The sequence below is a fragment of the Oryctolagus cuniculus genome, chromosome 2, assembly GCF_051225735.1.
Source record: "Oryctolagus cuniculus isolate XC-2025 breed Fujian yellow rabbit chromosome 2, ASM5122573v1, whole genome shotgun sequence".
Classification (NCBI taxonomy): domain Eukaryota; kingdom Metazoa; phylum Chordata; class Mammalia; order Lagomorpha; family Leporidae; genus Oryctolagus; species Oryctolagus cuniculus.
Genome location: NC_142868.1, coordinates 65,654,112 through 65,681,499, shown reverse-complemented (window position 1 = coordinate 65,681,499; position 27,388 = coordinate 65,654,112). Strand labels below are relative to the sequence as shown.

General features: G+C 47.1%; 1 protein-coding gene and 1 long non-coding RNA gene across 5 annotated transcripts in view; one reads left to right on the top strand and one right to left on the bottom strand.

Annotated features, from left to right (window-relative positions):
- Window positions 1–23,219, top strand: part of RWDD4 (RWD domain containing 4) — a 54,602-nt gene extending 31,383 nt beyond the window's left edge. For 2 of the 3 annotated variants that reach the window (XM_089325523.1, XM_089325524.1), the window contains exon 7: window positions 22,154–22,471. In XM_089325523.1, the coding sequence (XP_089181649.1) occupies window positions 22,154–22,456 (303 nt within the window). In that variant the 3' untranslated portion in view covers window positions 22,457–22,471. Of the gene's footprint in view, window positions 1–22,153; window positions 22,472–22,997 lie in introns of those variants that run through there. The other variant, XM_089325525.1, reaches the window with a different exon arrangement.
- LOC138848478 (uncharacterized) overlaps window positions 4,529–27,388 on the bottom strand; it is a 29,939-nt gene continuing 7,079 nt past the window's right edge. The window contains exons 2-3 of one of the 2 annotated variants that reach the window (XR_016228925.1): window positions 21,487–21,683; window positions 4,529–5,529 (exon numbers count right to left, since the gene is read on the bottom strand). This is a non-coding gene — a long non-coding RNA (uncharacterized LOC138848478). Of the gene's footprint in view, window positions 5,530–19,855; window positions 21,379–21,486; window positions 21,684–27,388 lie in introns of those variants that run through there. The other variant, XR_016228926.1, reaches the window with a different exon arrangement.

Genomic DNA, 27,388 nt, shown 5'->3' with positions numbered 1-27,388 from the left:
ATTTATTTGTTTTTATTTGAAAGAGATACAGAGAGAAAGAGGGATCTTTCACCTGCTGGCTCACACCTTATATGGCCACAACAGCCAGAACTGGTCCAGGCCAAAGTGAGGAGCCAGGACCTTCTTCTGGGTCTCCCATATAGATGCAGGGGCTCAAACACTTGGGCTGTCTTCCACTGCTTTCCCAGGCCATTAGCAGGGAGCTGGGTCGGAAGTGGAGCAGCCAGGTCACAAACTGACTCCCGTATGGGATGCCAACATCACACGCAGTGACTTTACCCACTAGGACACAAAGCTAGCCCCCTATGAAGTCTATTTAGAAAAAGGAAGGAAGGGAGAGAGGGAGGAAGGAAGGAAGGAAAGAAGGAAGATAGGAAGATTTCTAAATCCCAAATTGATATTGGACTTCAATGTTTGTGGGCGTTTCAGTGGGCTAAGATTAAAGGCTTTGTATTTAACCAGAACAGTGCTTAGAGTGTGTCGAAGATGGCAGAAAGTCAACCTGGGTGAAGTCTAACGGATCAGCCATCTGTAGGATTTCAGAGAGCTTTACCCCTGCCACAAGTCCATCTAGCAGGGAGAGAGCCCTGGAGCGTCAGTCCGAGACTGAGAAAACAACAAAACCCTATTACTCGTCATTGTCCACAAATGGAATCTTACTTTAAGTTTTTATTTTTTCAGCATAGAGAAGAACCATGCATTTTTTGAAGCCCCCTGTTTGTTTGATGAATTTGCTGTATGTTCTTTTCCCGCTTGAGCTGTACCTCTGAGCCATTCTAACCATGTAATGCTCTAAGGCAGGACGCCTGCTTTCCTACAGTGTTGAGTCAGTGATTACAAACAAAAGCACACTCCATTTCTGCACCACCTATGATTGCTCAAAGTAAGCCAAAAAAGACACATGATTCCAAAGCAGCTGATAGTTTACAATTTCTTCTTCTGTCTAAATTTCACACTTTGACACATTTTCCTTTTCCATGTTCATTGGCTTTATTTCTTATTGAAAGAAACCCTGAGTGACAGGAAGATCCTGCCAGGTGTCCCCACACTTAGACCATGGGTCCAGGTCTGACTGGAAAGCAGACACTTCGAAGCTACTTCTAAATCTGGTTCCATGGACTCTTATCCCAGTCCCTTCGGCCACTGGCCCAACACGGCTTCCCTGGACATTTTCTTAACTCCTCTGCCTGGTGGGAACTATTCTTTCTTGACCTTCATTGGTTTATTCAAACATTTACAGTTAAGATCAACAATAGGCAACCTGCAGTCACCTAAGTAAAAGATTCTGGTCCTTAACTCAGAACTTGTAGCACTGCCATAGACAGGCTAAATAAAACAGAGAACAGGAACTGTATTTTCCACCTCTCCTCGTGTGGCCCCTGCCCTGTCCCCCTTCTCTGCACCACAGATACTCAGACACCACACGCCATTGTGAAACAGCAGAGTTCCAACTCTGTCCCCATCGTCTTACCTACCCCTCTCAACCACATCCTAAGTTCCACGTCCCTCTGCCCATGAAAACTCACAATGCCCTGGATTAAATGTCACTCTGTGTTGGGAGGAAAGCTAGTTGATTAAAGTTGCTTCCTTTCCCACCACCATAGTTAGCGTCCTGGCCCCAGTCACTGCCATTCCCTGATGCGTGGTGTAAAATCCTCTGCTCACGGCACCCACGTCCTTACCTGCACTCTAAAGCCCTCTGCCTGGAAGGCTCTCAGGGATGTGTGCAGTTCCCTCTTTGTCTCTCCCCCCACAGCAGTTTCCACCCACTGGCTCGTTCCCTTCAGCACACAAGCATCCTCTACAATCTCCTCAAAAGCCCTTCCAAGCAGGTTCATGTTTGCTTGACCTCTCACCCATCCTCAGTTCAGAGGCCAAAAAAGTGTCATCAGAAAGACACTGTCCACCTGGACAGGTCAGAGGCATACCATCACCCATGGCCCACGGGGAAATGGCCTACATGCAAGGGCTTTCAAGTATCTATGTGCAGAGAAGGGGCACAGGGCAGGAGCCACACTGCGGAGAGGTGGGAAACGCAATTCCTCTTCTCTGTTTTACCTAGCCTGTCTGAGGGTGTTTTTTGGCCTCCGAACACCTGCCATTTCACTTCACTCACTGCTCCCTGTGCAGTGCTAACAAGTGTCTTCCCTGAGTCAAAAGAGACATGTTGGCTTCTGACCGTACCCGAGAGAAGGCTGTACTATACTGCGAACAGTGGAATGCTGTCCTTGCTTCTGGACATCCACTGAAGGTCAACGGCTAGCAAAGTCTCCGAGAGCCCCAAGTCAAGTCTGGCTTCTTTGGAATTAAATTCATTTTTTTTTTTTTTTTGTTTTGTATTCCTTGGATGATTCCTACAACTTGGCATTCGGCAGTCAGAACAGATGGCCTTTATTTCAGCAAATGTTTCTGGCTGACAGCTTATAGAAGACATGCATCACAAAAAGCATCAGCCTATGTATAAAAGAGGAAAGACACAGCCAGCAAAGTCTTCAGGAATACCAAAGCAGCTCGTTCTTCCTCACCCATGCACAGTTTTGCTCTTCCTTATCTCGCCTCTCCCCTCCCCTAACCTGAAATAGTCATGCAGGTTCTGGTTTCCTCACCTTCCTGAAGATCAGTGCCTTCCCGGGAGCCTTGCTCTCCCTGGAATCCAACCACAAGCACAGTAAATGCATTATCTTTCCCCAGGCCACCGTACCCCTAAAGATGAGCAAATGTGAGCTTGCAAACAGATGCAAGAGCAGGAATGCAACATTTGTGTGCTGTTGTGAGATTCTGTCTGGCCCAGGCCACAGCCGATGGTATGCAGCGAAATGGGCAGGGTGCTGAAGAAGATGCTCCTGCTCTTTGGCTGCAAGCCTAGGAGCTATAAGGTTTGAACTTGCTGCTGTCACCTTGTGATCAAAGAAGAGGTGGATTGTAGCAAAGAGTGAACGCCTAAATCCTACAGGGGGCTGGGCAGTCACAAAAGGGAATAAAGCAGACTGGCTTTAGGAAAAAGAGCAACACAAAGTACTAAAAAATGGCAACTTGTACTCAGCTTCCGCTTCCCAGTCAGCGACAGTTGGGAGCCATGGGGGTGGGGGTGGCGGGCGCATAGTGAAGTTCAAAGTGCATGGCCACTGTTTTGCTCCAGCCTGTGTTTGTTTGCCACGGAGGCTGGAAGGTAGACTATTATAGCCCCCCCACACACACATACACACAAATCTGTATTTTGATGGCCACAAGCTAGATTCAGCCCCTGGCCATGAGTTTGTGAGCCCAGCAAAGCAGGGTCCCCATGTGGGTTTGTAACTGCACAAGGGCCTCATGTAGGACCTAAAGTCCATGGCATGCACAAACCACAGAGTCATGTGCCCAGGCCTGAGACGCCTGGCACACAAGAGGGAAAGATGTTTTCCTCACTGGCCTGCCAGAAAAGGAGGGTGTCCTCTTTTCCTGATTTGCACAAAGGTGTCTGAAGATACCAGAAATGACCCCAAAGCAAAGCTAAACCAGGTAGTGGTGAAGCTAACAAGGGGCTTCCGGGACACAGGACTTTGATTGATAACACAAGAAAATTCACAAGTTGCGCCCTGTGACTGTGACTATGCTCCCCTCTGTTCATGACGTTAATTTCCTTGCTTCTCAGACTCCTTTGTTTTGATCTGTGCAAGTTTCTATAAAGTTGAAAGTTAGGTAAAGGGGGCAAAGTGGTTAGGCTGCCACCAGGGACACCCACGGGCCGTATTGTGATGCCTGATTGGAGTTCCAGCTCCTCCGCATTCAGTCCCGCTTCCTGCTACTGCACACTCAGAGAGAGCAGATGATGGCTCAGATGCTTGATTCTCTGCCATGCTCATGGTTCTGGCTTGATCCAGCCCTGGCTGTTGCAAGCATTGAGGGAATGAACCTGCCAGTGGAAGACCTCTGTTTCTCTGCCTTTCAAATAAGATGAAAATAAATGAATAAAAAATTTAAAATGAAGAAAGTGAAGTATGAATACATTTGCTTATTAGTACAGCTTATGGTAAACTGTCTGAAGGAAACAAAGGGTTTTATGAGCTAGAATGACAGGAAGAGCCCACTCTCTTGGCAGTAGCAGGGATTTCCATGAAATTCTTACGGAAGTACCCTTACATGTAAGTGTGTGTGCATCTTTATCAGTCTTTCTTCCCTAAGGGAGGGTGGATAACTATCCCAACATTTTATTTTGGTTTAAAGAAAGACTATGATTGTATTTTTTAAAGATTTATTTGAAAGGCAGAGTGACACAGAAAGAGAGATCTTCTGACTACTGGTTCACCCCCCACAACGGTCACAACGTCCAGGGCTGGGTTCTCTGTAGTCACTATAACTAGTCAGAAATTTAGCTTTGAACTTTCTGAAGGAAGGGAAATAGTTACACATTTCTAATAGGCAAAAAGAGAAGTTTGGGGAAAATCATAGCTTGTATATCTTTTAACTCTGAGAATTTGTTCATATTAAATTTCACAACAGGAATGTATGAGATTTCCACAAAAAATATAGTAATGAGAGTAATAGATTTTATAATGTCATTTCTTTTATTAATTTTCATTTTGAAGTAATTTCAGACTTAGAGAAAATTTGGAAACATAGGACAAAGAAGTCCTTCATATTCTTCATCCAGATTCCCCACATGTTTCATTTGTTATATTTTACTACATATTTATCATTCCCCTCTCTAAGTTTCTGTGTCTGTCCACCACATTTCTCTCTCTCTCGTTTGTACATACATATTTACATATTTCAGAACCACAATTGGAGACATACCCCCTTACTGCTAAATATTTCCAGTATGTATCCTCTAAAAAAAAGAACATTCCCTAATACAACAGTAGTACAATGATCCAAATCAGTAAACTAACATCAATACTGTACTATTTCCTTCTGTATAGACCTTGTCAGATTTTACCATTTTTCTCAAACCAATGAGAGGCAAAAGTTTGAAAGGAAGCAGCTTAGAAACATTGTTTTCTGCTCAAGGATCTTATCTAGGATCGGTCTTGTACTTTGTTATCCTGTCTCTTTCGTGTTTAATCTAGAATACTTCCTGAGTTTTTCTTTGTCTTATGAGACCTTGATATCTTTGGATAGTACGGGCCAGTTTTAGAAAGTCCCTCCATTTTAGTTTGTCCAATGTTTCCTCATGGTGTGAACCAGGTTATGTATTTTTGGCAGGGATATCTCAGAAGTGGTGTTGTGGTATCAGCGTGTTCCATCTGAGGCACAGGACAGCAAGTCTTCCCATTACTGGTGATGTTAGCATCAAACTCTAGGCTAAAGTAGCATTTGCCAGGTTTCTCCACCATAAAGTTACTTTTGTAACCTAAATATTTATAAGGAAAATCTTTGATATCATGTAAATGTCTTATTTCATCTCTAACTTTCATACACGAGTTTATATTGCTGATCCTTTTTTTAAAGATCTATTTATTTATTTGAAAGGCAGAGTTACAGAGAGGCAGAGTGAGAGAGAGAGGTCTTCCATCCGCTGGTTCACTCCCCAAGCAGCCGATCCAAAGCCTTTTTTTAAAAAAAAAAAAAAAAAACATTTATTTATTTATTAGAAAGTCAGAGTTACACAGAGAGAGAGAGGCAGAGAGTGAGAAAGAGGTCTTCCATCAAATGGTTCACTCCCCAATTTTCTGCAACGATCGGAGCTGAGCCGATCCAAAACCAGAAGCCAGGAGCTTCTTCCAGGTCTCCCACACAGGTGCAGGGGCCCAAGGACTTGGGCCATCTTCTACTGCTTTCCCAGGCCATAGCAGAGAGCTGGATCGGAAGTGGAGCAGCTGGGACTTGAACTGGTGCCCATGTGGGATGCCAGCACTTCAGGCCAGGGCTTTAACCCGCTGTGCCATAGCACCAGCCCCAAATGGTGGATTAATTCTACAATCCGTTTAATCATTATTGCTTTTCTGCCCAGTTCCTCCTAGATGTGACCAGGGAATATCTCATCAAAGGGACACATATATCACTTTGACAGATCCCTATTATACTTGAGTAATTCACTGTGTTCTGGCAAAACAATATTCACAAATTTATTTCTAGGCAGATTTCTTTTTCTTTTTTTTTTAAGATTCATTTATTTATTTATTTCAAAGTCAGAGTTGCAGAGAGAGAGATCTTCCATCTGCTGGTTCACTCCCCAAATGACCTCAACGGCCAGGACGAAGCCAGAAGCTAGGGAGCTTCCTCCGGGTCTCCCACATTGGGCAGGAGCCCACACACTTGGGCCATCTTCCACTGCTCTCCAAGGCACATTAGCAGGGAGCTGGATCAGAAGAGGAGCAGCCAGGACTGGAACTGGTGTAGCTTAACCTGCTGCACCACAGCAGCAGTCCCCACTATTAAGTTATTTATAATTAAGATGTGAGTCAGTGAAAGCAGTTCTGTAGAGAGCCATCAATCTGTAATCCAGAAATACTGATAATGGTCTTGCTGTTCGAGGCTAAAACTCAAAGAAATCTCAGCCACGGGCACCCTTCCCCCACTCTCCTATGAACACGGCTTTTCTTACACAGTCTTTTGATGGGACTTGGACATCAGACAATTCAAGACTTTGTTTCCTGCCAAAATGTAGCCACACTGTCCAATATAATTTCCTGTGATGATGAAAGTGTTGTATGGTCGGTTATCTAGTAAGGTAACCACTAACCACATGTGGCTGTTGAACACTTAAAATATGGCTAGTATGACTGAGAACTTAATTTACACTAGTTCATTTTAATTTTAATTTATGTGACCACATGTGACTAGTGGCTACCTTGTTGGACACACAGATCTAGCAAGAAAGTTTTCTGTGACATTGACAGAGGATGGATTAAAATACAGGAGAGGCAGGCTGGGCGTTCAGTGCAGCGGTCAAGTCACTGCTTGAGTCAGAGACATCCATTTTGGAGTTCCTGGTTCGAGTCTTGGCTCCTTCACTTCTGATCCAGCACTGTGTTAAACCCTCTGGGCAGCAGCAAATGATGGCCCAAGTACCTGGGTCTTTGCAACCTATGTGGGGATCTGCATGGAATTTTGGGCTTCTGGTTTTAGCCTGGTCCAATCCTGGCTGTTGCAGACATTTGGGGAATGAACCAGTGGAAAACCTCTGTCTCCCTGCCTTTCAAATAAAAAGTGAAAATAAATAAAGATTTATAAAATAAAATTTACTAGGGGAAAAATAATGAACTGTAGCCCTAAGCAATTAAGCAATTAAAAGTTTTGTGGAATTATTGAACTCAGATGATGTAAACATATTTATTTGAATGTAGCATATTTATTGCATCACTTAAACTGGTGATTCCAAATCACCAGTGCACCATTGAGGCTACACCAAATTTTTGCCCATATCTTCACAGTATCCACTTACGGGATATTTATATTCCTGTGTTCTTTCTTACAGGAACTGTATGGACAGATCATTTAAAAATTTTTCAAGAAAGTGGTATCTGTAGGCAGTAGTGAGAAAGAGGGAAACAAGCAAACAAACAAACAAACAAAACAGGAAAAAGAAGTGTCCTAATTTATACTCCTTCAACAATGTAAATTGTACAGAAGACACACTTCATGGATAAATTGTATACTTTGCGGAAAAACTAATAGGTCTCTCTGATCTTGGAGACTGGGGTTGCCTGGCAACGACCTAAATGGGGCCAGGGCCTTCCTTTCCCCCAGAGGGAGGGTCTGTGCCCAAGTGCAGCCTCCCACAAGGTCAGCAGGTGCTGGCAACAGGCCCTGCACCAGGCGAACTCCTTGAACAGCTGTCCCGGCCCTTGGGCTTTGTGATGCCCAGGAAGACGTTCTGTCCGGGCTGGCAAGGCCACGTTCATGCTTGTTCTGTATAAAGGGAAGCAAGCGTGGGTGGGGTGGGAGACCTGAGTCTTCTTGGAGTTCAGATTCTGTTCAGTCCAACTTACCCAACCCCAGTGTCCCTCCACAGAGTGCCGAGCCGTGGAAGCTGCATCCGAGACAGCTCTGCTCAGGAGCTCCAGCCCATCCCCAGAGACTCACAGCTGTTTGCCCAAGCCCTTTCAATGGCACATTTTTAATAAGAAGTAATCTAGGCTGGCACTGCGGCTCACTAGGCTAATCCTCCGCCTTGCGGCGCTGGCACACCAGGTTCTAGTCCCGGTCGGGGTGCCGGATTCTGTCCCGGTTGCCCCTCTTCCGGGCCAGCTCTCTGCTGTGGCCAGGGAGTGCAGTGGAGGATGGCCCAAGTGCTTGGGCCCTGCACCCACATGGGAGACCAGGAGAAGTACTTGGCTCCTGCCATCAGATCAGCACGGTGCGCCGGCCACAGCGGCCATTAGAGGGTGAACCAACGGCAAAGGAAGACCTTTCTCTCTGTCTCTCTCTCTCACACTGTCTACTCTGCCTGTCAAGAAATAAAAATAAAAAAAAATAAATAAAAAAAGAAGTAATCTAGATTTTCTCCCAAATGCTGACATCCAGAGAAATCATCAATGGAAATCCAATATACAATCACAGAGAAAGGAATGCAGAAAATTCAAATTGATCCAAAATAATCTGATAAATGTTTTCTAACACATGCAAATCAATTCTCTAATAAGATTTGTATGCAAACTTTTATAATCTGCTAAGAGTTCATTAGTTGCTAGTTAGCCACTGTTAAGGAAAAATTAAGAAAAGTTTCTGGAAACAATCGCCAAAGAAAATCAATGTTCCTTTCAAAATAGAGATCACAGGCCTGCATTGTGGCACAGCAGGTTAAGCTGCCATCTGACACCAGATCCCATACCACATTGCCAGCTGTTCTGCCTCCCACCCAGCTCCAGGCTAATGTGCCTGGAAAGGCAGCTGAAGAGGGTCCAAGTGCTTGGAACCCTTGCCACCCACGTGGGAGACCCAGATGGGGTTCCTGGCTCCTGGCTTCCGCCTGGCCCAACCACTGGCTATTATGACCATTTGGGAAGTTACCAGTGGATTCTCTCTGGCTCTGGCTCTGTCACTCTCCCTTTCAAATAAATAAAATAAATCTTTAAAACAAAAATCGAGATGGTTTTTGTGATGGTTCCTTTCATGCGGCGAGTTGTCGAGTTTATGGCGCACGGTCGTTTAGTCACACTCTAATGCAGACGTCACTATGGAGTGTTTTCTAGAGGTGATTCACATTTACAATCAGTGGACTTAGGTGGATTTGCGCTCCACAGGTGGGCAGGCTTCGCCCCGTCAGTTGAAATCTGAAGGAGGAGGATTTCTGCCTCCAGACTGCAGCACAGAAGCCCTCCCTGACACTCCAGCCCGCCTGACCTACCTGCAAATTTTAGACTCAAGACCTGCTCCACAAACTGCTGTCCAAGCTGGTTACTGTTTGTTTGTTTTTTTAATTAATTTATTTGAGAGGCAGAGGCAGAGACAAAGAGTGAAAGAGAGGTCTTCCATCCACTGGTTCACTCCCCAGATGGCTGTAATGGCCGGAGCTACGCAAGTCTGAAGGCAGGAACCAGGAGCTTCTTCCAGGTCTCCCACACAGGTGCAGGGGCCCAAGGACTTGGGCCATCTTCCACTGCTTTTCCAGGCCATAGCAGAGAGCTGGATTGGAAGTTTAGCAGCTGGGACTCGAACCGGCGCCCATATAGGATGCCAGCACCACAGACAGCGACTTTACCCGCTGCACCACAGTGTCGGCCCTAGCTGGTTACTGTTGATCCTAAGCCAGGACTTGCTCTGGGGCTGCTTTTGAGAGGACGGCCTATTGCATGTCAGCCCACTTCTCACCTGCCCACATTGGGTGGGATAACTCTGCCTTGGTTTCTTTATCATTCTGGTGCCATCTGCTATCCATAGAGCAAGAATCTCCTCCCCAGCCAAATTCTGAGTCACTAATGGCACCTTTCATCTTTTCCAGCTCTATTGTGAATTTTTTTTTAAGATTTTTATTCATTAATTTGAGGTAGAGTTACAGAGGGAGGAACAGGGAGATCTTCCATCTGCTGTTTCACTCCCCAGTTGGCCGCAACAGCCAGAGCTGTGCCGATCTGAAGCCAGGAGCCAGGAGCTTCTTCTGGGTCTCCCACATGGTGCAGGGGCCCAAGCACTTGGGCCATCTTCTACTGCTTTCCCAGGCCACAGCAGAGAGCTGGATCAGAAGAGGAGCAGCCAGGAAACAAACCATGCCACAGAGGAGACTAAGCCTACTACACCACAGTGACAGCCCAGATTTGTTCTTTGAAGAAGTGCACTGTCTATCACTCTCACTGGATTTGGGGATCTAGAAAGAGGAGGTACAAGCAACACTGCATCATCCACAGAGCACACTCTATGCATTTTCAAGGGCAAGCTTTCAGGTAGTGAGGTAACGGCATGGATTGTCACCTTCCAAAGAAAAGTTGCTCGAATACCAAGAGGAGCTAATGGAAATGTGAGGATTCTACAGAAAAGAGGGGAAAGCATTCATTCCAGAAGGTTAGAGCCACAGTACGCACAAGCCATTAATAACAAACTAATCTATTATTAAAGAAATGTCTTCCCCAATGTTTTTTTTTTTATTTTTTTATTTTTTTTATTTTTTGACAGGCAGAGTGGACAGTGAGAGAGAGAGACAGAGAGAAAGGTCTTCCTTTGCCGTTGGTTCACCCTCCAATGGCCGCCGCTGCAGCCGGCGCACCGCGCTGATCCTGGCAGGAGCCAGGAGCCAGGTGCTTTTCCTGGTCTCCCATGGGGTGCAGGGCCCAAGCACCTGGGCCATCCTCCACTGCACTCCCTGGCCATAGCAGAGAGCTGGCCTGGAAGAGGGGCAACCGGGACAGAATCCGGCGCCCCAACCGGGACTAGAACCCGGTGTGCCGGCGCCGCAAGGTGGAGGATTAGCCTATTGAGCCACGGCGCCGGCTCCCAATGTTTTTTAATTAAATGTGTGCCTCCCTAGGATGCTGATAAAGAATCCGATGTTTAAGTTTCCAAATGATGGTGAACTTAACATCAGGATTAGAATATCAAAGATTAGAACTAAAACATGCCACAGAAAGTCAGTATGAGAGTTCAGGAAATAACTTGATGCTCAGAATTCACACCATAGTCTTAACAGCTGTGTCTCAGAAAAATAATCTATCTGAATACAAGGGCACTTCAAAACATTCGTGGGAAATGGAAAGAAAAGATAAGTTTAGGGGCTGAGTGTTGTGGCACAGTGATTTATGCTGCCACCTGCAACACTGGCATCCCATATGAGTGCTGTTTCAAATCCCAGCTGCTCCATTTCTAGTCCAGCTCCCTGCTAATGTGCCTGGGAGAGCAGCTGAAGACAGCCCAAGTGCTTGGGCCCTTGTCATTTCTTTCTCTCCCTCTATCTCTCTCTCTATAACTCTGAAATTCAAGTAAAAATAAATACTTTAAAAAAAAATATTTATTTATTTGAAAGGCAAAGTTACAGAGAGGAAGAAACAGAGAGAGAGAGAGAGTAATCTTCTCTCTACCGGTTCACTCTCCATATGGCCACAATGGCCAGGGCTGGGCCAGACCGAAGCCAGGAGCTCTATCCGGGAACCAAAATAAACTCATCTCTTGTTTTTAAGATTTATTTACTGGGGGCCATCACAGGCCTAGTGGGCTAAGCCTCCCCCTGAGGCTCCAGCATCCCATGTGGGTTCTAGTTCTGGCTGCTTTTCTTTCCACCCAGCTCTCTATTATGATTGGGAAGCACTGAAAGATGGCCCAAGCGCTTGGGCCCCTACTCCCACGTGGGAGACCCAGAAGAAGCTCCCGGCTCCTGGCTTCGGACTGGCTCAGCTCCAGCCACTGGGGCCATTTGGGGAGTGAACCAACGGATAGAAGACCTCTCTCTGTTACTCTACCTCTTCAGCGTGAGGATGGTGACTGCGCGGCACAGCGTCCCAAAGGGGTCAAAGGGGCAACGGGTGTATGGCAGCGCCTGTGAGAACCACCCACATCCTCACATGGCGCAGGGCCCAGCAGAAGGGAGAAGGCACTGCAGACTCCCCGCATCAAGGGTGGGTGCAGGAAGTAAAGGCAGCCGTGTGAGCATCTGGGCTGGGGGAAAGCAGGTGTCATGGTGTAGCACAAAGAGTGTGTGTAGGCCACTGAGACAGGAAGCAGGGCATCAGCCCTGATGGCCCTCCGTGTGTTGGGCTTCCTGGAGACCCAGGACCAATCAGACGCGTCTGGACATGTGTTAAGCACTCAACATGAAGACGTTGGCCCACACCACAGTGGGGGCTGGCGAGTGCACAGGCCGCAGAGTGGGCCAGCAGGCGGAGACCCAGGCAAGGGCTGATGCTGTAGGCTGAGTGCAAAGACAGGTGGCGGCAGGACTCCCCCTCCGTCCCAGGACAGCGCTTGTCTTGGAGTCCCCGCTCACATCAGGGAGGATGATCTGCGCTCCTCAGTCTGACCCATCTCGGTGCTAATTCCATCTACAACTACCTTTACAGCAGCATCTAGACTGCTGTTTAACCAAATTCCAAGCCTCGGTGACACAAAACTGACGGCGAGGCCCACCCTTCCTCCCGGCCCTTCCTCCATTGTTCCGCAGGTCTGGAATGAGGCTGGGAGTCCTGCAGTCCGGCAGGTGGGGAGGACATGCTGTGGGGTGTCTGTGGTTATTGCCTGGGAGCTATCATGTGGGAACGGCCGGATGCCATGAGGCGTGTGCATGCCTCCGTGTCCTGACGCTGACACATCCCTGTACGTGCCTCCGTGTCCTGACGCTGACACATCCCCATCACCGCTGGAGCCCCGACCCCAGGCCTCAGCCTTCAGAGTCCCCAAGAACAAAGGAGGCTTGTTTATTTTTTGTTGTTTTTATTGTAAGAAGAAAATATCAAAGCTCCCTAATTTTTCTCTTTCCTGGGAGAAAGCGAAGATTGATTTTTTTTCCAGCAACCTCTAAACTTTACGTTTCTTCTGAATAAAAATGTGTGCTTCCAGGGAAGGGAAACGGTGAGTCCTCGCCAACAAGACTGCCATGTGCACCCAACAATGGCTGCAAAGGGGAGACTGGTGGGTGTGTCGGGATGAGCCTTCCTGCAACCTGATTCTCCTGTGTGGGTGTGTCTGAATTTACTGCTTACCTGTGTGTCACTGTCAGTTTGATGAGTCAGCCTATTTTACCCCAGAGTCAGTGACAGCTGAGTAATGACCTGGGAGGAAGCAAGGCACATGTGCCCTTGAACTCAAGGGCTTTAATGAAACCCAGTGAACTCTGCCCTGAAGCATTTGGACTTGAGTCACAATTCTGTAATTAAGTACTGACATTTTGCCAGCAATGAGGAACATAATTTAGTTCAGTATCTTTGCCAAAATTACTCATCAATTTCTGAATTGGAAATGTGTGTGTGTGTGCGTGTGTGTGTGTGTATTTCTCATTGAAAGCCATAGTTTAGAATTGCTGTGGTTCGAGGCCGGCACCGTGGCTCACTAGGCTAATCCTCCGCCTTGTGATGCCGGCACACCGGGTTCTAGTCCCGGTCGGGGCGCCGGATTCTGTCCCGGTTGCCCCTCTTCCAGGCCAGCTCTCTGCTGTGGCCCGGGAGTGCAGTGGAGGATGGCCCAGGTGCTTGGGCCCTGCACCCCATGGGAGACCAAGATAAGTACCTGGCTCCTGCCATCAGATCAGCGCGGTGCACCGGCCGCAGCGCACCAGCCGTGGTGGCCATAGGAGGGTGAACCAATGGCAAAAAGGAAGACCTTTCTCTCTGTCTGTCTCTCTCACTGTCCACTCTGCCTGTCAAAAAAAAAAAAAAAGAAAGAAAGAAAGAAAATGAATGATCTTGGGCTAGTGCCATGACATGGTGGGTAAAGTTGCTGCCTGCAGTTCCAGTATCCCATATGGACACCGGTTTCGGTCCCGGCTGCTCCACCTCTGATGCAGCTCCCTGCTAATGCACCTGGGAAAGCAGAGGAAGATGGCCCAAGTCCTTGGACCCTTGCACCCATGTGGGAGACCTAAATGAATAGCCTGTTTCCTGGCTTCAGTGAGGCCCAGCCCTGGCTGATGCAGCCAATTGGGGAGTGAACCAGCAGATGGAAGATCTCTCTGTCTGTCCCTTTCTCTCTGTAACTGTCTTTCAAATAAATAAATAAATGAAAGGAAGAAAGAAAGAAAGAGAGAGAGAGAGAAAGAAAGAAAGAGAAAATAAGTGGATGATTTCCTCCAAGGAAGCAGATACAGAAGTAAGAGAAGCTATTGAATACAGAACTTTGGAGAATGCTTATTCTTGGGACAAAAGAAAGGACAAAGGATGGGAAAAAAGAGGTAGAAAAACTTTGCCACCACCATACTGGAAAAGAAACCCAAGAACAGTACATGCCAGTGGTCAAACACCTTCAAGACTTCAAGAAGGACAGCCACAGAAATGTCTTCTCAGACTTTGGAGATATTTAGTGATTTTCAGGAATGTAGATCCTTGAGGGGACAGGTCAGGATCCTCAGAAGATTTATATATATAAAATCTGTTTGAAAGAAGGAGAGAGAGAGAGAGGTTCCATTCCCTAGTGCACCTCCCAAATGCCTGCAACAGCCATGGCCGGGCCAGGCTGAAACCGGGGTACTTGGAACTCAGTCCAGCACTCCCATGAGAGTGGAAGGAACCCAAGTACCCAGGAAGCAACCAACAGAGGCCGCTGTTGCAGACTGTGAGAAGAAGTCAACCAGCCACAGAAACACGGAGAATGAGCAGAGTCAGATTTTTAAAATACACTGCGGGGGAGTAGTGGGAGAGCAGGCCGGGTATTAGCTAACTGCCCCACGTGGGTCAGAACCTGGGAGATACGTATCTGATGCAGATTGCCACTGGCTAGGGACTTTTCCATCACTTATTGCTAGGGATTTTTCCTCAGTGACTTCCTTATTGCTGGGGGCTTTCTCATTGTCCTGGGACCCAGTGACCTCCACATCAAGTACTTGAGCCGACACTTGCTGCTTCCCAGGCTGTGGATTAGCAGGAAGCTAGAATCAGGAGCAGAGGCGGGGCTTGAACCCAGGCACTTCGAGATGGAATGCAGGTGCCCCAAGTGGTGGCTTCAGCACTGCACCCCAGTGTACAGGGGTTAGGTGCAGACCAGTGAGGAGGAAGCAGAGGTGACAACTACAAAAAGATTGACCTTTCAGAAATTTCTATTGAAAAAAATGAGAAGGGGGTATGTAAGCCTTAGCAAATTATAAAATCTTTGTGTGTTTGCTTATAGGGATAGGAGATACACAATAGATGCTCAGTAAATTCATAAGTAAGTTAAAATAATGTCTAAGCTTTATTTTATACTTTCTGTTTCAAGTACTAGTGTAAGCACTTTATGAATGTCAGCTCATTTATTATTTCCAACAATCCTACATGAAGTGTTCTTACTATTCTCATCATCTTATTTGTATGTATAAGGAAACTGAGTCCAAAAAGTTTAAGTCACGTGCCCAAGTCTGCTTTTAAGCTTCACACTCTTGCCCGTAATGATAGGTTTGAAGCTCAGAGATAAGATATTTAGAGGTTTTTATTTTAAAATTTAAATACAGGGGTGTATGTTTGGCATAGCTGTTAGGTCGCTGTTTGGACATCCACATCCCTTATTAGAGTGCTTGGTCTGAGTCCCAGCTCCCCTCTTCCAATCCAGCTTCCTGCTAATGTGCACCCTCGGAGGCAACAGGTGATGGCTCAAGTGCTTGGTACCTGCCACCCACAAGGGAGATCCAGATAGAGTTCCTGGCTCCTTCTGGCTTCAGCCCAGCCCAGCCCTGGCTGTTAGGGGCCTTTGGGAGTGAACCAGTGGTGAAAGATCTCTCTCCATCTGTTTCTCTGTCTCTCTGCCTTTCAAATAAAATGAAAATGAATAATTCAAAAAATTTACGTACAAAGTAAATTGCATTAATCACGAATGATTTAACCTATCATCCAGGGACTGGAGAAGACAGTGAAGGAGTTAGGAAGAAATTCATACAGATTTATAAGATTAAAAAGCATTATAAGTTTCTTCCTCACTTCTGTATCTCAGCAGCCAGCACGATGTGCCATGGCATTTCCATAAATGTCTGTTGAAGAAAACGTAAGTCACTTAAAGCATGAATAATTAGGACTAGATTGATAACATTAATAATGCCTACATAACTTTTAATAATGATAAAAAGGGAGTAGGCATTTAGCTGAGCAGGTGAGACACCTGGTCCCATATCAGAGTACTTGGGTTCAAACCCAGCTCTGACTCCTACTCCAGCTTCCTGCTCATGCACACCCTGGGAGGCAGTGCTGACGGCTCACGTAACTGGTTCCTGCCACCCACATGAGAGACCTGGATTGAGTTCCTGGCTCCTGGCTAGCTGTTGCAGGCAGTTGAGAAGTAAACGAGAAAACAGGATCCTCTCTCTCTCTCTTTCTCTCTCTCTCTCTCTCTGCCTCTCAATTACATTCAAACATTTTTAAATAGAGATGAAAAGGAAGTAGTGAAAGAAAATCAGATATTTTAGAAAACTGTGTTCTGTTTTGCCTCGTTTAGTCTTCACATGAAGCTTGCTTCTTTCTAAAGTGATACTGGTTATGTGGAGCCAGGTCTCTTGAGACCAAGCGGTCTCTGAAATAAAAGGGTTTCGTGAGCCCTTACAGATGCCAGCCAGCAAAGTCCAGGTCCTGGGATGAGTTCCCACAACTACCAACCGTCGGGGCTGGAAACCTAAGAGCCAAGAGCATTTTTATGACAGTTTGGGGAAGGAAAGCATGAACTATGTATTGGTTATAAACGAGAGGTGGGACAGTGTGAAGCAGGGAAAGGTTGGGGGAGGAGGACAGAACTCAAGGCCTGGTTGGGGTTAGCAGTCTGCAAAGTGTATGACTCAAGTCAGCCACCAGGTATTTCAAGTCAAGGTTTGAGCTTACATTCAGGAAAGTGGAATGGTTTTAGCTCAAAGCTGTCACTTTGCTAACCTCCCTTATGTCTTCCCTCTCCTACCCTCCAGCCCTTGGTAGTTAAATTCAGAACATCTTGGTGGCCAGTATTGTGGCACAATGGGTTGAGCCATCAAGCCTTCAGCATTCCATATGGAGTGCTGGTTCTAGTCCCAACTGCTCCACTTCCCATCCAGCTTCCTGCTGATACACCTGGGAAGGCAGTGGAAGATGGCCCAAGTCCTTGGGTCCCTGCACCCATGTGGGAGACCAGGATGGAGTTTCTGGCTCCTGGCTTCGACCTGACTCAGCGCTGGCTGCTGGGAGCATTTAGGGAGTGATCCAGTGGATGGAAGATTGTTTGCTGGCATACTCTCTCTGCCTTTCTCTCCCACGCTGTCAAATAAATAAATAAATAATAATCTTTTTTAAAAATTTAAGATGTCTCATAATTTTTCTTTTATCATTTATCAGCCCCAAATCAGCTTCCATCATTTTCGGCTCCTTAAGAGTTTTTGCAGTTCTTTCATTGTTCGTTTTTGACGTTGTTTTTTTTTTTTTCTTTCAAATGACCCATGTTGCTGAAACAGCAGAGGGAGCTGAGCTTAATGAGCTGAAGTTGCTGCCATCATCATCCATGCTTTCAAAATACCATTGTCTGAAAACCAGTCACATTGCTTGTCCACTCCTCGGGAAACACGGCTTGAACAGAGTTGGGGTGCACCAGCGAAGAGGAGGGCCCCGGTGCCAGGTGTTAAAGAGAGGGTAGCAGCAGTGAGCAGCGGCTCTCTGGGTGGAGAAAGGCTGCCTCGTCCTGTAACACACTCCAGAGCAGGCCTGAGGGGCCGCAGCTGGTGGCCCAAGTATTTGGTCCCTGACAGCCACATGGGAGACCCAAATGGAGTTCCCAGCTTTGGATGGGAAGCACAGGAGCCGGGACTCAGACTGGCTCCGGTATGGGATGTGGGCGTCCCAAGCAGGGGCTCAACCCTCTGAGCTACAATGCCCGCCCCACCTTTAAACGGAACAAAAATACCATTTCAGGGATTAAAATAAGTTTCAGATTTTTGTAAAATATTGTATATTGTCTCCTTCCCTGACTTATCATGCTAAATAAATGAAATGTTTCTCTCCGCCTATTCGTCTTGCTAGTCCACTTACTAACTCATACTCCTACCTTATTGTTTTTTAAAAAAATACCTATTTGTTTGAAAGGCAGAGTTACAGAAAGAGAGAGAAGGAGAGACAGATTTTTCACCTGCTGGCTCACTCCCCAAATGGCCACAAATGGCTAGGGTGATGCCAGGAGCTTCTTCCTGGTCTCTCACATGTGTGAGACTTGGGCTATCCTCCACTGCTTTCCCAGGCACTTTATTTAGCAGGGGGCTGGATCAGAAGTGGAACAGTCAGACTTGAACCAGCGCCCATATGGGATTCTGGCTCTGCAGGCTGTAGCTTAACCCAGTGTGCCACAGCATCCCACTCCTACCTTATTCTAAAAGTGGCATGGCCAAAGCTACACAGTTAGTCACTAGTGGATTAAGTGACAGTCTTAATTTCTTGATTCCCATTTATTGATCCAGACATTAAATATTTTTTTCTGAAATACTAGGGAGATTTCTCACTAAGAATTATTCATTCATTTATTCATTTGAAGGACAGAGAAAGAGTGTTACAATACTGAATCACTTTCCAAATTCTTGCAATGGGTCAAGGCTGGGATATGCTGAAGCCAGGAGCCAGAAATCCAATGGAGGTCTCCTTCATGGGTGGCAGGGACCCAACTACTTGAGCTGTCACCTGCCGCTTCCCATGGTGTACATTAGCCGGAAGCTGGAATTGGAAGTGGAGCTGGGGTTCGAACCCAGCTACTCCAGATATGAGACATGGTTAGCCCCAGTGGTAGCCTAACCACCAGCGCAAACACCTGGCCCCTCAGTCCATCTTATTTATTAATGCCATAGCTGCTAATACAGAAGGTGTCAGTGCATCTGTTTTTATTAATATGCCAAAAATATTTGCTTCCCGACATCTGTCATTTTGAATCACTATGAACATAAACCACAGACATCGTCTGCGATGATAGGGCAAAGGGGATTGGGGCTGCTTGAAATTCCCTCCCAGTTTAATTTCACGGTTTATAAAGGCCTTGTTTTCTTCCACAATAAGCATGGGGGAAAATAATTAATAGCTATCTTCTGTGTGATAAAATTACTACAAATTTAAAAAGTTATGAATTGAAAACAATTATGTGACAGGAGCATGAGCAATGTAGAACTAATGAAACAAAATTAATCAAAGCTACTGATAGATTTTTTTTTTTAAGATTTATTTATTTGAAAGGCAGAGTTATAGAGAGGCAGAGGCAAAAAGAGAGAGAGGTCTTCCATCCACTGGTTCACTCCCCAGTGGCTGCAACGGCCAGAGCTGGGCCAGGCCAAAGCCAGGAACCAGGAACTTCTTCCAGGTCTCCCACATGAGTGCAGGGGCCCAAGCCCTGGGGCCATCTTCCACTGCTTTCCCAGGCCACAACAGAGAGCTGGATCGGAACTGGAACAGCTGGGACTTGAACCAGTGGCCATATGGGATGCTAGCACTGCAGGCGGCGGCTTTACCTACTATGCCACAGAGCCCGCCCTGAGAGATCATTTTTTAAATTTTTATTTATTTTATTTATTTGAGAGGCAGATGGGGCCAGCATTGTGGTGTAGCAGGTAAAAACACTGCCTGCAATGCCAGCATCCCATGGGGACGCTGATTTGTGTTCTGGCGGCTCCACTTCTGATCCAACTCTTTGCTAATTCACCTGGGAAAGCAATGGAAGATGACCCCAGTGCTTGGGCTCCTGCACCTGCATGGGAGACCAGGAAGAAGCTCTTGGCTCCTGGCTTCGGATCAGCCCAGCTCTGGCTGTTGCAGCCATGTGGGGAGTGAACCAGCAGATGGAAAGATCTTTCTCTCTCTCTGACTCTGTCTGTCTGTAACTCTACCTCTCAAATAAATAATAAAATATTTTTAAAAATAGAAAAAGAAAGGCAGAGACACAGAGAGGAAGAGAGAAGAGATAAACCTGTAGAAAACTCACCCGTCTATTGGTTCATTCCTCCAAGTCAAAGCCAGGAATTGGGAACTCAAGATTTCCCATAGAGATGGCAGAAACTCAACTACTGATGCCATCGCAACTGCCTCCCAGGGTGTGCATTAGCAGGAAGCTGGAGTTGGGAGCAGAGCCAGGACTCGATCCCAGGCACTCTCATAGAGGATGTGGGCATCCCAAGCAGTGCCTTACCTGCTGTGCCAAGTGCCTGCCCCTAAGCGATGGTTTTGTTTTATAGTTATTTGTTTTGGTTTCTTGAGCACAGACCATCTGAAGATACTTGGCAAAACCTGGAATTATGGGGCCGCCGTTGTGGCGCAGAGGGTTAAGCTGTTGCCTGCTACACCAGCATCACTTATGAGTGTTGGTTTGAGTCCTGGCTGCTCCTCTTCAGACCTAATTCCCTGATAATGTGCCTTGGAAAGCAGTGGAGGTTGGCCCAAGAACTTGGGCCCTTGCAGCCCGTGTGGGAGACCTGAATGGAGTTCCTGGTTCCTGACTTTGGTCTTGTCCATCCCCGGCCATTGAGGGCATTTAGAGAGTGAACCAGCAGATAGAAGATCTCTATCTCTCTCTCTGTAACTCTTACTTTCAAATAAATAAATAAATCTTAAAAAAAAAAAAACCTTGGAATTATAATTCAGAAGGCTGTCTGAAGAAGGTGTCTCAATGAGTTTTCTGCTGCTGTGACAAAATACCTGGTGTTGGGTAGTTTGCAAAGAACGAAAGCTTATCTAGCTCATGGCTTTGGAGACATGCAGCATGGCTGTGGCTCTGGTGTGGACCCCATGTGTGCACCACTCACGGCAGATGGCATCATGACAGGAGTGCACGGCAGAGGGAGAGATCACCAAGGCAGGCAGGAAGCTGAGGAGCAGTTCAGAGGTCAGGCTCACTCCTACCACAGCCTTCTCAGGAGAACTAACCAGGGGCCCATGAGAACCGCATGTCTTCCTCCCATGAGAACCGCATGTCTTCCTTCCGCGGGCTGCACCCTCAATGACGTAATTACTTCCTGCTAAGCCCTGCTTTGTAAAGCTTTCATTCCACCTCCCAACAGCACCATGCTGAGGATCATGCTCCCAACACACAAGCCTCTGCTGAACCACAGCGGCAGGCTCACAGACACGTGCGGCGCCTGTGTTGAGTTGTATTGTCAGGTATGTGGCTGGGAAGCTCATCAGGACCCGTAGGAAAATTGAGCTGCCCCAACCCAACATGTTACAACTATTGATGCGAACATGTCACATGGTGGTGAACGTGATGATAATGATGCCAGTTAAAAATTAGGCTCAGGCTGCTCACGGCTGGACAGCCAGTGCACCAGGAAGGAGAACTGATGTCAGGGAACAGAAGTATCCAAGAGGCCACTTGGGGGCAGAGAGGACCTTATGAGTTCCAAAAGCACTGTTCCCAATTCGCAAGTTAGCAGGAGGAGTTCTGAAAGGAGAAAGGGAAGGTAGAGGGCAGTCAGGAACAAGGGAACAAAGGACAGGGCTGGCTGTGCGTCGGCCCCTGGCCAGGCGAGGAGGGGCTGGCTAGACTCACAGTGTTACTGTCATCCTGCAGTCATAAATCCAGTCCTCCGGTCACGCTCACCAGGGTGGGCCTGGTCACTTTGCAACTGCGGTTGGCTTTCTTAAGGCCAGTGTCTGGAATATCCATGCAAGCATTATTTATCTATTGAACTGAGCAAGCACTGTAACTAGTCATCAGCCAGGCCTTTAGCTTTAGTTCATCAGAATCTGAAAAGGAAACAAAAATGTATTTAGTAGCTGGTAAAGCTGCTTCCTGAAGTGCCGGCATCCCATATGGGCACCAGTTCGAGTCCTGGATGCTCCACTTCTGATCCAGCTCTCTGCTATGGCCTGGGATAGCAGTAGAAGATGGCCCAAGTCCTTGGGTCCCTGCACCCGCATGGGAGACCCAGAAGAAGCTCCTGGCTCCTGGCTTCAGAACGGCGCAGCCAGTTGGAGAGTGAACCAGCGGATGGAAGACCTTTCTCTCTCTGCCTCTCCTCTCTGTGTGTAACTCTGACTTTCAAATAAATAAATAAATAAATAAATCTAAAAAAAAAAAGTTTAGCTAGTATTTCCCTACTGGGAGTTGATGATTGGAAACAGCCAAGGAGGACTCTCTAGATGTTCCTTTTCACATAAAATCAATGAGAAAATGGCAGAACATTGTCAGAGCTCATCTTTTCTTTTTTCCAGAGCTCTGGACATTCAGGACATTCAGTGTAAGGCTCACAGGAATCCGGGAGTGTTTATTCCAGGAAGTTGACGCAATCCTGGTAAGAACAACCAGCTTATGGCACTTGAATCTGTCCTACTGCCATCGCCAGCTCTGTGTTAGCACTGAAAACAAGCGACCGTCCAATCACACTGAAAACTGGCAGCCAGGCAACCACCAGAGGAGGCAAAATAGGTTGGCGCGCCTCAACGCCGCTTTCCTGGATGCTAGGTGGTTCCCTGGGAGACCCCGCGTGCCAGACTGTCTTTATTTAAACCAACTCTGAGCTCACCTGGTGCCAAAGCCTCTCCCTGAGGACATTTGTCAAAACATTAAAAAGCAATTGCTTAACTTTGTAGCTTCTTAGGGTAGTAGCTAACAGTTGGGGGCAAACAATAGGCCTCCCAAAGCATTTTAAAGAAAAGCTGGAGGAGGAGATATCCACGGGGCTTTGAAAAGACCAGGCATATTCCTGGGACTCCACACGTGTGGGGCTGTGTGCATGCCCAGCGTGTGCATTTCTTCAGACAGGCCTGAGAAAGCCCGCGGTTCCCACCCCTGGCTGATGCTGAAGCTCCGCACAGGGAGGAGGGGAGAGCCAACCCAGAGTCCTCTACTGTCAGGCCGAGTATTGAAGGTGTGCCTACTGTGTACAGATTGCTCACTGGCGAAGAGTAGAGGACTGCTGCCTCCCTGTGTTTAAAGAAAGCTCTCTTGGTGCCGGTGCTGTGGTGTAGCGGGTGAAGCCGCTACCTGCAGTGCCGGCATCCCATATGGGCGCCGGTTTGAGTCCCGGCTGCTCTACTTCCAATCCACCTCTCTGCTAGGGCCTGGGAAAGAAGTAGAAGACAGCCCAAGTGTTTGGGCTCCTGCACCAGCATGGGAGACCGGGAAGAAGCTCCTGGCTCCTGGCTTCGGATCGGCGCAGCTCCAGCCGTTGTGGCCAATTGGAGAGTGAACCAGCAGATGGAGGACCTCTCTCTCTGTCTCTCCTTTCTCTATGTAACTCTAACTTTCAAATGAATAAATAAATCTTAAAAAGAAAAAAATCTCTCTCTAATCATAAGCTTATGGAACCAGAATTTCAGTGGCCACGTAAGACAAAAAATTCAGACTTTATGGAACTATTTCAGCAGAGTTACTAAACAATAAAAATACACACACTGGCAGTAAGAACAAACTCCAGGGGGTGGGGAGAAGCTGATTTCCAGAGTCATAGGATTAAAAGTGTACAATTTTCAGTGAAAACTTAGGAGATATGCCAAGAAACAAGAGTGTTCACAGTCAAGATAGAAGTAATCAACAGAAACCACCCCTCAGGAAGCCCAGATGTTGAACTTACTAAATAGAGATTTAAATCAGCTATTTCTAATTTGTCAAAAACTAGAGGAAACCACATTTAAAGAAGTAAAAGCAAAAATACAAAACGAAGTCAAGAATGTTAATATAGAAATGGAAATGAGAAAAAAAGAGAGATTCTGGAGATAAAAATTTACAATAATTGAAATTTAAAAGTCACTGAATTGTCTCAATAGAAAAATTTGAGCCAGAAGAAGAATAAGAAAACTAAAGACAGCTTAGTGGAGATTATCCAGTGTGAGGAACAGAAAGGAAAAAAGAATGAAAAAAGAGAAGAGCCTCAGTGACCCGTGGGACATCATCAAATGTGCAAACCTGTGTGCGCTAGGAATCCTGGAGGGACAGGAGAGACAGAAGGGAGCTGAAAAGTGTGACACAATAATACTGAAAATCCCCAAATTCGCTAGCAAGCATTTGTCTGCACATCTAAGAAGAGTAACAAGTTGTAAGTGGAATAAGCTCAGACGCATATGTGGACACCTCACAATCTAACATCAACATCTGATGACAAAGGGAGTGTTTGTAACATTATTTATGTATGGGGGGGGGGGGTCCATCCCCTGGTTTACTCCCTAAATGCCCACAACAGCCACGACTCCCACCTCAGCTGCTGCAGGCATTTGAAGAGTAAACTAGTGGATGGGAACTCTCTCCAATAAATAAATAAAATCATCTTTAATGCTGGCGCCGTGGCTCACTAGGCTAATCCTCCGCCTTGCGGCACCAGCACACGGGGTTCTAGTCCCGGTAGCTCCGGCCGTAGTGGCCATTTGGGGGTTGAACCAACGGAAAAGGAAGACCTTTCTCTCTGCCTCTCTCTCACTAACTCTGCCTGTCAAAAAAAATCATCTTTAAAAATTCCTTTCTTGGTTTCCATTATTTTCTCTACTGCTTTTCCTGTTTTATTGATTTCTGCTGTTATCTTTGTATTGCCTTTCTGCTGTTTGATTTGAGCTTAATTTGCTTTCCCCGCCTCATTTCATAAAATAGAGGGTTGCATGATTGATTTTTCACTGCTCTTTGTTGTAATATAAGCAGTCAGTGCTCTGATTTCCCAGTAAGCCATATTTTATTTTCAGTCCACAATTTTTGAAACTTTGGATTCCATTTTTGTTCAACGCAAAAGCAATTCTAATTTTCCTTGTGACTCCTTCTCTTATCCTTGGATTATGTAGAATATTGTTTGATTTTTAGATATTTGGGGATTTTCCAGATAGCTTTTCATTAAAGCTTTCTCGTTTAGTTCTCCATTGTTCAGGCAATACACGCTATAATTTTGAGCCATTTAGATTTATTGAGCTTTGCTTCATGTTCTTATGTGTCAGAAAAAAAGGGTGTTTTCCTCTGCTCTCAAGCAGAACAATCGACACAGAAGACTTCTGTGACTCCAAAGGTCTGGGGGTTTCTCTCTACGAGCAACAAGCAAGCTACCCTGAGCAGCAGACACCAGCCGGGTGCCCTCACTCCACTTCAGACGTGACACCATCTGCCTGGAGCAGCATCAGCTTCCACAGGTGGAGGGCTCCCCCCAGGGAATGCTGAAACCAAGCTGACTCAATGGTCACTAAGAGCACAGTCAAGAGGACCCAGCCTGCCACTCTGAGCCCAAGATGACCTTGCCTGCCCTTTAGGACCCAAAGGAGTTCACTGAATTGAGAGAGTGGCACCAGAACCAAGAAGTAATTTGTCCAGCGGGGTTTTTTTAGGGGAATTCCAGGTCCAGACAGGGTAGCTTCAGGTTTGGGGCACACGTTAACCACCACCTGCATGTAGTACCCCCAGATCAATTGAAGCCCACCTGGCCACCATGAAAATGTCCTAAAGAACATGGCGTCACTGACCAATCAAAAGAAAGTCACGAGTACCACTGAGCAGCCAGGAACTTGGACATGCGTTGAATTGCAGTCTATAATAACCTTTACCCCTGGCCCCTTGGAAAGCCTGGGGAATTACACTTAATTCCCTGCCTGGCTCCTCGCTCTGTGCTTTTCAGATAAATACCTGTGTTCTTCCATTACTCCAACATCAGTTACTGTGCACTGGGTGAACAGATCTAAGCAACTCCTTCAGTTAGCTTGGGGAGTTATTCTGTAACACTGCCCCATTTCAGTCCCAGTCAAGTCTAGGCCTCCAGAACTTGTGATTAACTGGCTAAAAATTGGGGTTGCCATAACCCCCTCTTCAGGTTTCATTAATTTGCAAGAGTGGCTCAAAGAAACACTATGCTTACCTTGAGCAGTTTGTTATCAAGGACACTGTAAAGGATACAAATAAGCAGCCTACTGAAAGCAGACACAGGGTGAGGTCTGCGGTGATCCCGAACGCAGGAGCTTCTGTCCCCACGGAGCTGGGGTGCGCCCTCCTCCTAGCATGTGGACGAGCACTTGTTCACCTTCCTAGGAGCCTCCGCATGGTCAGTGGCCAGAAGCTCTCCAAACCCCATCCTCCTGGTTTTTTATGGAGACTTTATTACATCAGTGTGATTGCTAATAAACTGGGTGGGAAACCCAGCAAAGCCTGTCTGTTCATATTCTGCAGCATTGCTCCCTGGCAGGTTCGGGATAGGATCCTGCTAGAGTGAAGTTTATGGTCTGTCACCTGAGCTTCCATGGCCTGCCTCATAGAGGGGTTTTGAGCCGGAAACTGTATATGTTGTACACACACAGAGACACATACACACAGACACACTCACACTCACACACACACACAGACACATACACTCACACACACGCAGAAAAGATGGCTTGAGTTTGAGTGCTTGGGCCCCTGCTACCCATGTGGGAAACCTGGATGGAGTTCCAGGCTCCTGGCTTCAGCGTGGCCCAGCCCCTGTTGTTGCAGCCATTTGAAGAGTGAACCAGTGGATGGAAGAACACTGGATGGAAGAAAGAGAGAGAGGCCGGCGCCGTGGCTCAATAGGCTAATCCTCCACCTTGCGGCGCCGGCACACCGGGTTCTAGTCCCGGTCGGGGCGCCGGATTCTGTCCCGGTTGCCCCTCTTCCAGGCCAGCTCTCTGCTATGGCCAGGGAGTGCAGTGGAGGATGGCCCAGGTGCTTGGGCCCTGCACCCCATGGGAGACCAGGAAAAGCACCTGGATCCTGGCTCCTGCCATCGGATCAGCACGGTGCGCCGGCTGCAGCGGTGGCCATTGGAAGGTGAACCAACGGCAAAGGAAGACCTTTCTCTCTCTGTCTCTCTCTCTCACTGTCCACTCTGCCTGTCAAAGAAAAAAAAAAAAAAAGGAAGAAAGAGAGAGATCAAGAGACAGAGAGATCAAGAGAGAGAGAGACAAAGAGAAAGAGAGTCACGTGTTCAGGAACAGGTACTCTTAAAACTTTGTGGGATGGCCGGCGCCATGGCTCACTAGGCTAATCCTCTGCCTGCGGCGCCAGTTGGGGTGCTGGGTTCTAGTTCCAGTTGCTCCTCTTCCAGTCCAGCTCTCTGCTGTGGCCCAGGAGGGCAGTGGAGGATGGCCCAAGTCTTTGGGCCCCGCACCTGCATGGGAGACCAGGAGGAAGCACCTGGCTCCTGGCTTCAGATCGGCGCAGCGGGCCGGCCGTGGCGGCCATTTCGGGGGTGAACCAACGGAAGGAAGACCTTTCTCTCTGTCTCTCTCTGTCTAACTCTGCCTGTCAAAAAAAAAAATCACTTTGTGGGATGGGGAGGTGGGCAGGGAAGTAGGAACAGTGAATCCCATTAGGGTAGGTGTGGAGCTGACACTGGTGGTTGGGCCATGGGGTCACCTGGCTTCCGGCCATGGCGGTGGGGGCTAGAGCCTAGAATGGTGTTGCGCCATTGATAAGACTGCACCATTTTACTAACTTTCCCCCCTTTTGTTTTTTATAAAGCAGGAGTTGT